The sequence below is a fragment of the Neophocaena asiaeorientalis genome, unplaced genomic scaffold (assembly GCF_003031525.2).
Source record: "Neophocaena asiaeorientalis asiaeorientalis breed wild unplaced genomic scaffold, Neophocaena_asiaeorientalis_V1.1 scaffold39, whole genome shotgun sequence".
Lineage (NCBI taxonomy): Eukaryota > Metazoa > Chordata > Mammalia > Artiodactyla > Phocoenidae > Neophocaena > Neophocaena asiaeorientalis.
The window spans coordinates 658,498-670,081 of record NW_020175670.1 but is presented as its reverse complement, the minus strand read 5'-3'; the positions used below and the strand labels follow the sequence as shown (position 1 = coordinate 670,081).

Sequence of the window (11,584 nt, the reverse complement as noted above, 5' to 3'; positions counted from 1 at the left end):
GCGCTGGGGACACACACACACACACACACACACACACACACACACACACACACCACGCCGTAGCCCCAGTCGCAGGTGGATGAACCCCAGGCAGAGCCGACCTTCCCCCGGCCCGACACACCCTCTGCATAGTCACTGCATCACTCGTGTGCCCACACCTGTTTTCCCAGGCTTTCCCCGGCAAGGGGGTGGAGGGCTGGGGGTAGCGGAGCCCATTCAGAATGTAGTAAGCGCAGGGAAGCCCCCCGACCCTCCCCAGCCTGTGGCCACTCTGAGATTATGCCCATAATGTGTCCCACCTCCCCGGTAGGGCCCCCCGTGGACGTCGGGATGAGGATCGATGTCGCCAGCATAGACATGGTCTCCGAAGTGAACATGGTGAGTGGCCTCGCTACTGGCCCGGCAGCCGGGCTTACGCAGATGCGAAACGGACCGGTCCCCGTGCCCTCTGCGTTTCGTTGGCGGTCACCTTGCCCCGGCCCATGGATCCCGCTCCGCGCCCGCTCCCCACTCTGCCACACACACACCCTGCTGGCCCTGGTTTGTATTTTCGACACACACACACGGGCTACTGCGGTGTTCCGGAGGAAACGTGCTCCGCACTATTTGGGGAAGGACGGTGACTGTGGCGCCGGCAGAGCCGGTGGGGCGGAGTCAGCGGTACTTTCGCTGGGTTTCCTTCGGTGTTGAGAGGCGTAGGGCACCACCTGCCGGTGGCCGGGCGGCCTGCACGAGAGGGTCCCCGCACGGTGGTCCGCGGCCGCCTACTCCGCAGGCACGGTCCCGGCAGCCGGTGAGGCGGACCCACCCACGGCCCGCCACAAAGCACCCAAGCACACAGATGAGGTTTCATAGTGTTCCCTCCCTCTTTCCAGGCTCTAGCACACCGAGTGGCAGGAGCAACAGGCTGAGACAACGGTGTCAAAGTGCTCAAGCCAGATTCTGGGGAGAGGCTTGTATTGTTCCCACGTGAGGGTTGATGAATTTGTCTTGCTGCATCTTGCGAGTTTAAGTTCAAACCGAATGGATGGAGTTATTGCTTTGCTTTGCCTTATAAACCCAAGCATGCCGAAAAAGCCTGATGATCAAAGAGACTAGAAAAGGGAGGGGGGAGGAGAGGGCGATAACAGCATAGGGAGCATAGCGCAATCTTTTCATTGCAAAGAGTTAACATTCTTTTATTTCATTTCTCCTCCTGCCTTTCGGAAGCTGTTGCAAAATGGATTGAAATCATAGCTGTCACTATCTCTGTTGGCGCTTTCCAACCACTGTGGGGTAGCAGTTTTCTAGTTAGAGTTTCCAACTGTTGCTTCTTGTAAGGCAGGGGGGAAAGTCTGTCGCTTTTCTAGAACCAACCACCCAGGGAACAGCTAGATCTACCTGAGCAAAATGCCATTTTTATTCCACTTGCGAAAAAAATATTGTGGCAGCAGAAATTTAGACAGGCTGAATAATTTAAAGACTAAAGCCTCTGGGGGTTTTATCACTCTATATTTGTAAAGGCTATTGAATTGTCATTTCATTTCATTATTAGTGAGTCATTTTATTTTAACACGCTAAGGCCTAAGAATTTTTCTTTCTTTTTTTTTTAAGGTATGTCAGGGAAAAATACGTATATTTAAAATATATTGAGTGGGATTAGAATAAAAAGTGTGACTATTAAATTTCTGTATTTTAAAGTTGCACTTTCCCCTGCTTTAAATAGCTTATTTTAAATATTATTTTAAATTAATATCTCTGATGGCTGTATTAGAAAAACAATTTTGAAATATCAATGCACAATGAATATTCTCTGACTTGGAAAAGATTTTTAATAGACTCATTTATAATATTCTGTCACATACATGTCACTACCACAAAGCACCCAAGATGAACTATTGACAAACACTGGGGAATGTAATAACATGGGCACATATACAAATCATACCCAATCCACGCCATTGCGACTGGATAAATTAGGCAATGAATTAGTTTAAGTTGTTTGTATCATGTAGATAAATGATGATAATAATTTCCTTTTCAGTCATTTATTTTGGCACCTTGTAAGTACCCACACAGATAATTTATAAAATAGGAGAAGATTCAGAAGACTCAAAAGGCAAACAGTGCCTTTGCCAGTGGTCTGCTTTTAGAGTACTACGCTTTTCAGAATTTTTCAAATGTATAATTCTGTTGACTATATTTACAAACAACTTTTCAGTTTAAAACCAAAGACAAAACCCAAACTGAATCGAATAGGGAAGTTGCTGTTTAACTAAAACAACCACCATAACAAAAAAGTTCTGTATAATCAGTTGTTCAACTGAATTCATACAGAAGCTCAGAAAAAAAATAATTAATTTAACTGCTGTACCACTGGAAATAGCTCTTAATGATGGAATAATATAACCTATTTACTCACTGTACCGTGTGTCTATGTACTTGAGTTTTTAAAATATTCACCCAACAGATAAACCTTTAAAAAATATATTCTACTAAATTACCCATTGCCTTTCCACAATAGTGTTAGAGACATGATGGGAAAATAGAAACCACTGAACACAGGAAAATAATAAACCTTGATTTACTTATTCTTCCTTGCTTCTCTTTTTAATGAAATCTACCAACAAGACCCAAGGTTTATTTTTTCTTCTATCATCTATAACAAAGCATGGGAATACATAGATTGGAAATAACTCCAAAAAAATTGGAAACAAAGAGGAATTCTAGGATTGAGGGTTCTATATAAGCAAAATCTGGATAGTAAGCCCTGGTTAAGAGCACTGTCTATGGTATGCTTTGATTTTTAGATCATAAAGTAGAGTTGAAATGTCAATGAGAAATAAGACTTATTGCTTTTATATTAAGCATATTTCAGAACCCTGATAGGCAGTAACTTCTGAGATTATTTAATAGGAAATTTTCAACAAAATTAACAACAAATAAAAATGGACATCAAATACAATAAAATAGTTTTAAAGAAAATTCAGATTAAAATCCATTGCTAAAACAATGCTCATTTTTATATTTTTATTCATTACCATTATTATCCACCCATTTCCACATCTGGGAAAATTGCATAATTGTACATTACATTAATGGGTTTGAAAACTAGACTGTTAATTTTTGTTCTTTTCCTATGCTACGCTAAGTGAAATATAATTCCAGATTGGTTTCTAACATTGTCTGTTTTATTAAAGACTAACGTCACATCAAGAGTATTTTCTGATTCACGTCCTTCAGGATTTAAAATATTTTCCCCAAATTTGAAAGAGAGAGTTAGAGTTTTTATAGAATCTCTATAATCAATAATTGTTGGTTTTGAGCAGTGAATGGGAAACTGCTGAAGAATAATTCTGACACAGGGAAAAAAACCATACTTGAGAGCAAGAGTTTTCTTTTCAGGCAATAATATTGTTCATTAAATTAGGAAGGATTTTTCTTTTGGCATCATGGGATGTATTGTGCCTATGATAGTGACTACATACTATTATCTTCTATCATCTTAAAAAAATGACTGTGATTTCCATATATTTAAAATTAAATTCCTCAAACCTTCTCTCTTAACAATTTCTGCCAAGCTGTATACCTACACACACACACACACACACACACACACACACACACACACACACACACACACGACTGAAGAGGAATAAGAGGCAGTTGGAACAAAAGGAGACAGTAGCCCCCAGAAATTGCCTTAAAATAACCACTAACACCTGCTAATATAAGCCCAATAAAACACAGATAATAGTAAGTAAGTCTTCTCTCAGAGTAGTGGATTGGGGGAACAAGATATTAACTACCTGAAAACAAAAGGTTGAACGCTTGTATTTCAGATTCCAATGACTAGCCGTTCTGTCTTATTAAAGAGGCAGCTCCTGATCATCAAGGAGGAGTTCCAGCCACAGAGCTCTCTGTCTCTGATCTAAGGACGTGATGGTCTGAGTGGCCACCCCCAGAAAATTTGAAATCTATTGAGTCCTAACTCAAAGTAGGTCTCAACCCAAGCTGTTCCCAGGAATGGATAGCTACTGTGTATTCATTGTTTCCTTCCTTTATGCATACATGGATGCCATAGTGAATGTTCTTATAGGCATTAAAATTAACAATAAAAACACCCACCCCCCAAAAAAATAAAAACTAAAATGAGCCAATTTTTCTAAATAGTACCCAAAAGAAAAAGAAATTTTATTTACGAAATGTCCACTCTTGTTAAATCCCACTGTTATTTTAGTATTTGATTCCAGAGGTTTCTGGTATACGCTTCAGTTATGTCTAATTACCATCCTCTTGGTGATACCAAATCATAACCACCTGTCACCACTTTCTCTAAGCCAGTGTTTCCCATTCTTTAATGTGTATCTGAATCACTCTGGGATCTCAACATGTTAAAATGCAGTTTTTTATTCAGAGGTTTGGGATGGGGTCTGATAGCCTACATTTTTAACAACTCCCAGGTGATGCCGATTGCTGGTATATGGACAGCACTTTGAGAAGCAAGATTGTAGTACATTATTCTAAGGGCTAGCATTATTAAGAAATGAACATTTTTTCCTCTTAAATTTCTCTAAGGATGATATTTTTCAAACTAAGTTTCAAGTTAACTCCCAGGTAGTTAAACAGGTAGCTGTGCTCAGAGGGGAAAATTGAGTGTAACAGTTGATGACAAGGCTGATAGGGCTTGACTTAAACTAATAAGCAGTTCTCCTAACTGTGCCAATACTTATGAGTCCATCAGCCTTTAATGATGGCTATGAAAACGTTGCCAAGCCCAATAATTCGGACAACACTATCCTGCTGCTTTACAATGACTTTTCTTCTTCAGAATAAAGAACATTGCAAACTGGCTTTCACCCCACTAGGAGCTTGCAATAGCTTTGTAAAAGAGCCTACATGTACTCTTGCTGCTGTCAGTAAATTCCCTGAGGCTATAACAGAATTCCTTTGCAAATAGAGCAAATAGGTCAGTACCATTTAAAGGCATGAACAGATATCAGCAGTTAAAGATACAAATATGTTTTTCTCTTATATGAGTAATCAACCAGGTCTCACTTTTAGGTGCTGGGTTACAACATTGTACCATCTGGAGAAGCTAAGAGAGGAAAAACTTCCCTTTGCCTTTCTGTTTGGAGATAACAGAAAGATCTTTTTATACTCTAAGCCACATCAAAGCAAGCCTATCCAGGTTTTTTAAAGTTTGCAGTCACATTTGAAAGACTGTGTTCTTAGGATTACGTGACCAGACTAGGTATTACAGTGTGTAGTACAATGAAAACTGTAGCATTTATTGAACACGTCCTATGTATAAGGTATGGCTATCAAATGCTTTATATTAGTAGCTCATTTAAGGCTATAGAATTATCATCCCCCATTACAGATGGAGAAACTGAGGTGGAGAGAGGGAGAAACATGTTAAGAGAGGTTAAATAACTTGCTCAGAAGTTATAGATCTAGTAAAGGGCAGAAGAAGGATTTGAACCCAGGCAGGCTGCCTGCAAGAGTCTGACTCCTATCTGTGAGGCAAGTAAAAAAATATTCCTGGCATTTAGCTTTGAGACCTTAAGTGAGTCACTTGACTTCTCCAGGCCTCAGGGTTCTCTTCTGTAAAATGAAGGTAATTGATGCAATTGCTAAACCTCTTTCTAGTTCAAATATCTACCATATAAACTTAAGCTATTAAAGATCTTAGACCTGTTAAAATCAAGATTCTTCGACTTCATCATATTCTCCTGTTAGATTCCATCTTATTCCATTTTGTTCTCCTTTTAGATGTGTCAGTCAATAAGCATTTATTAAATTCCAACTGAGTGCAAACTCTGGTAATCTCCTGGGAACGTTGCAGTAATGATTGTGTGCAGTCTGGGGCCCCTTGGATTACCATCTTAATTGGTCATAGCATTATCATCCATTTTTTCCTAAACACATTCCCAAAGACAGCAACAAGAAATGTTGAATCCATGGTCTTTAAAATGAGATGAATGATGCCTGGTTTATATTGTATTAAGCGTTGGAGCCAGGACCATATTTGAAGTATTTCCATCTGGTACTGTCCATTGTATTCAAACAGGGAACATTGCTCAACTATTGCCAAACTAATAAATGTTTCAACACAATGTGAAACAGAAGGAAACCTTTATTTTTCAAGATCTGGGTATCCCAAAGATTTTCCCAACCCACCTAAAATCTTTCCATCAGGTGGTCTGGGAGCAAGGGGTGAAGCCACAGTGCTCATCTCCGCTGACCATCACTTAGTATCAATTCTGTAAATGTTCGGTGCTTTTTGTCATGGCAGGCCCCCAAAGTCTTGATAGTCCCCTCAAAACACACATGAATCAAATCTTGCCTTATAGGGAAGGTAAAATATTACAAAAGAAAAAAAATGGTATTAAATATTTCCAAATGATTTGAGTTTCAATAACTCAAACGACATTATCACACTTGAGGATAGTAGGAAGATGAATGGTATATGCTTGCTGTTGATTAAATGTTAATACAGTTTCCCCATGAGCTTTTTCAGCAGAGTGAATCCTATTTTTTGTAATACCAGGATTGAGTTTCTGCATTTTAGAATGCTTCTGTTTTCAGAAGATCATGCATTTCATGAAATCTCTTGACTGATGATTGTTGAAGGAAGTTATAGTCGTAGCACATAACAATCTATTACTTAGCCCTTGATAGAAATGCTCAAGAAACGGTTTAAAATTAATTCCTATTAGTGGTGATAACTTAGTAAAAAAGGCTGGTCATAAGAAGAATGAAAGATAAATGGGTTTTCTTTAGTGAGCCCAGTATCCCCTTCTTAGAATCCTCATAGCCCTCATTGTTTTTCCGCCAATAGTTTTTTTCTTCTACCACTCCATTAAGTGCCTAATGTGTTTTCCCTCTTACAGCCCCAATAAAACTGTCATCGTATTGTATATTTAAGATTAAAGGCGTTTTCCAAGGAGCTTTCGACCACTCTACTGAATAAAGCAGATAGGGTGTCTGTCCTTGTGGGGTTTATAGTCTTTTTTAAAAAAGTATTTAAAATCTCTATTCTTGAAGTAAAGATTTTTTTTCCCCTTTTGGAAGATTTTTGAAACATCCATAGTTACCTTGATCATGGGATGTTTTGGTTCAACATGTACTTACTGAACACTTAGTCTTTTATCGTGCCCTGAACTGGGTGCTAGGGATTGGAAAATGACTAAGACATGTTTCATACCTTCAGATATTGGGTTGGCCAAAAAGTTCGTTCGGCTTTTGGTGTAAGATGTTGTGGGGGAACCCGAGCGAACATTTTGGCCAGCCCAATATTTTACAGCATAGAGGAGAATGCAGAAACCAAGTTACTTAAAACAACGTGGTAGTGGCTATGATAGGGACATGTATGTGCAGCGTCCTATGGGAGCATAGAGGAGCAGTTTCTAAGGTACGGTGAAAGGTTAATTCCTAAAGAGGAATAGTAGTGAGCACCATGTGTAGGCTGCAAATGAGAAGAAGAAACTTCCAGGCAAAAGGAAAGGCATCAGCATTGGCAAGTATGCCTGAAAACAGTATGGAGTGTTCTGGGAATTATAAGTCATTCACTATTGGGAGAACTTAAAGGGCACAGGGAAGATTGTCAAGAAATAAGACAGGATGTTAACAGCAAGATGTAGGACAGAGTTATTGAATGTTCTCACTTGTCTAAAAAGAAGCCTCTCTAGAAACATGCATATTTTTTTGTATATGCACTGACCACTTCTGGAAGAATATACAAGAAATGAGTAACAGTGGTTGTCTCTTGGAAGTGGAACCAGGACTATAGGAGTATGACTTGGAGGGATACTTACTGTTCTTAATATGCCCTTTTGAATTGTTTGATTTTTTTAAAATCTTAAACATTAAAATTTTTCACTTTAAAAGGACACACACACACAGACAGAGACAGAAACAGAGACAGAGAGACAGAAAGAAGAAATGATGCTGGAATGTGTATGCTAAGGAAATGAATCCTAATCCTGAAATACAGGAAACCTGCTACAGGTTTTAACAGGTGCTACGTTTTGCATTTAAGATAGATCACTCTGATAGCTGCGTGGAGGATGAAGTAGAGAAGGCTACAACTGGGACCAACGTTCCTAATTAAGCAGCATTACAGGGTATTTCGGAGTCCAGATGAGAGACGATAAATGCCTCAAGGAGAACAGTGGCCTTAAGAATAGAAAAGAAGAGGGGAAAAAAGAGAAATTCAAACAGAGGCAAATCAGAGGGATTTCATGACTGGTTAGATGTTGAAAGTTAGAGAGGCAGTGAGCCTAGGTTGCCCTATGGGTTCCATATTGAGTGATGGGCACATATGGCACCATCTGCCCAGGGAGGGAAACAGAAAAAGAAGCACCAACCACCTTGTTCACCGTTGAAGTAGATATGTTTTCAGAATTAAAAAACAAAAAAAGTCACAGCATGTTGTTGCAAGGTACTTGTGGGAACATTGTGGTAGAATATTGGAGGTTGGACCTATCCTGAAAAAGATTAATTTCTTCATGACTCTTCTAATTCTGTTCACATATAAAGCAGGTTCTACAGGGAGAAATCCTGGGTGCATAAATGTGGTGGCTGAAATGAACCAGTTAGAGATATGGAGAAAGGGTGCTGACCAAAGACAGAGAATGAAGTGCAGTCAACTTTAACCTGTAGCAACATTGTTCTTTATCTAGGAGGACCTAGACCCTGACAAGATTGAGAACCTACTTTTCAAATTCACCCAGAGAAGTGACTTTTGTACACTGTTTCAGTCGCTTTTATAAAACCATATAGATGGGAAGAAAAGATGTGTGTGGAACCCACTTACACAGCATCTGCTCTCTTCTCCATCACATCCCTAAAATGGTTCAGAGTCCTTCTGGAACACCGTGTTTCCATGGGAAATCACATGAAAGCAGTGTGTGTTCTTGTAGAAGGTGTATTTGGCAATGAAATGAGACGGGGGTATAATAGACAGCACAGGTGGGACCAACAGAAATGAAACTTAGCTGCCAGGAAAATTCAAAAGTGACCCCCAGGAGCTTTGCAGAAGAGCTGAAACATTTGAATGGCTTGGTGGGGATGATTTTAAATAAGATTTCAACAGAGCCCTATCCCCACAGATGGTCTCCTGGAAAGTGGATACCTATTTTAGCAAAGGCATATTCATAGAGTGTGTCATCAAGTTTAGGGAAAGAAAGCAGAGAAGCAGCTAGAGAAATAGATTCAAACAAAAGAGGGTTCAAACAGAAGGTAGCTGTTAGCAGTCCCTACCACAGCAGAAAAAGAGTGTGGGTTAAGGTCCTCTGGATGCAGTAGGAAAGTTAGAGGCCAGGTGTCTCTTTCTGGTTGCTGAATGGATTAATCAGGGAAGTTGCTAGGAGTGAATCCTGTTTGAATGAGAAGGTTTATTTGGGATCCTTCCTGAAGGCGGGGGAATAGATTTGTTGAAAGCTCAGGGTCCCTGCCTACTCTAGCCCTCTGTGACTCACGGGGAGGTTTTTTTTCTTCTGATCTATTATTTTCAAGACAATGATATACAATTCTTTAGTCAAGAGAAACTGCTTTGTGGTTTCCATAGAGACAGGTCAATGACATTTATTTGAAATCCTACCTGTGCCTAGAACATTTTCTCATGTCAGAGGCCATCATTTCTCCCTCCTCCCACCTGCAATCTCTTTCCCACCCAGATGCATCTAGATCTACTTCAACACCCACACGAAGTCATCTTTCTTCTACAGAGCTTTGCTGTAGCCACATGGAAGAGGAATCTGCTGGAGGAAGAATGTGTGGGGCATATAAACAAATCAAGACTCTGAAAAGACAAAAGACCCAATATAACATAATGATCTTCTTTCAGTTCGTATAAGGTTATTATTAACCTTGTCTTCCACCCCCTCACCACCAGCACTATGAAAGCTACAGGAAGTTTAGGATTATATTCCTTACGCTCTCTATGTAGCTCCTAGCATATTATAGGGACTTAATAACATTTATTAGGATTATAAAAGAATTTTTCTAGCCGTAAAAAGTGTTAGTAATAATGACATTAAAATTTTCTAATTCAGAAATTAATAGTTTCTCTGTCAGGTCTACCTTATACCTTCATATGTAGTTTTCTTTTATGTTGATCATGAATCATGAGCCGTTTCCATAGAAACAACTTTATCACATGGCACAGCCAGTTTTACAGACACAAAATCATTTCATGACAAATATCAACGTACATATATACATATAGACATGCATATATATGTATACATGCATAACTTTCATCATCTTTAAAAATTAGTGAATTATATTCATTTTTCAAAATGTCATCTGTATGCTGGTACCTGGACTTTCAATATTTCTGGAAACATTTAAGAAATTACTAAAGCATACCTGGAGTGATGACTACAAAGTGAATGGCATTTAAAAAGAAGGAAAATCAAACATAAAGGGAAGCCTATGAAAAGGCCTCAGCCATTTGGAGTGATTTTGAATGAGGTAAGTTAGATTTTAAAAGACAACCAAGGAAGTTTATCAAATTTGAAAATATAAAGTAAATAATATATCTAATCCAGAAATATATATATTTACTATATATGTATATAATATCTATTACATCTATCTACATCTATCTATCTATCTAGTCATTTCTGCTGTAACTGTATCCTTACCTAAACATGGATGTTTGCTTTGAAACATCAACTTCTGTCTGAAACTTCCACACCCACACAGTAATTTGTCATAACCAGTAAATGTGTTAAATCAACTACCACATTAAACGGAGATAAGAGATTCTTTCCACTGACATCACCACCTCTCTGTTTGCCCCCACTCCCAACACACACACACAGACACACACACACACACACACACACACACACACACACAATTCAGCACATCCCGAAGGAACAACCTAGAGCACAAAAATCCCGGTTCAAACCGACTGCTGAGTTGAGGCTGATGAGAAGAGACGAAGAAGATTCAGTATGAAGGTTAATGTTAGTCAGTTGCAAATTTTGGCTAAATGTGGCAGGAACTGGTTTTTAGAAGTTTTGAAGTGGGAAATGGGAGGACGAGGACAGGATGAAATATTTGGAGTGGAAGGTACTCACATAACTGAAAAGTCGTATCCAGTTTTTGGGGGGTTATTGGTGCCTATCTCCTACATCTATGTCAACCCCATTTTGGGAGACACCTCCACAAGCCATGTTGTCATGAAGTGTGAAGGGGATTTTATAACCTGTTTTTCTGCAACTGTGGAAGGGAATGACTTTCAGCATGACACATGACAGATTACAGATGACATATGCTGCCCTACTGTGTTCAAAATCACAGTCAACGGACATAAACATATCTTGGTGAATTATGTTTTTGCCTAGTTACCATTTAGCTTTCACACATTTTAAAGGATTTGCACTTTTGCTTCTGCAAAATGGGCAGAGATATGTGAGCCCAAACTCAAACAAAGCAAATGCCATTATTCTTTTTCAATACTATTCAATCTCACTGAGTGGAGGTTTGTTTTTGAGTGGAAATGTGGGACCCTTTCAGTACTGTAGGCAGGGAGCACCTACAGAAGGTGATTTCAGAAGCTACCTGCTTGAAATGCCATCATCAGATT

The 11,584-nt window shown here is 39.3% G+C and overlaps 1 protein-coding gene across 3 annotated transcripts in view; it reads left to right on the top strand.

The window, feature by feature from the left end:
• The window catches only part of GABRB1 (gamma-aminobutyric acid type A receptor subunit beta1), a 377,569-nt gene that overhangs the window by 713 nt on the left and 365,272 nt on the right, over nucleotides 1–11,584 (top strand). For all 3 annotated transcript variants that reach the window (XM_024731625.1, XM_024731624.1, XM_024731622.1), the window contains exon 3: nucleotides 311–378. In XM_024731625.1, the coding sequence (XP_024587393.1) occupies nucleotides 311–378 (68 nt within the window). The remainder of the gene's footprint in view (nucleotides 1–310; nucleotides 379–11,584) is intronic.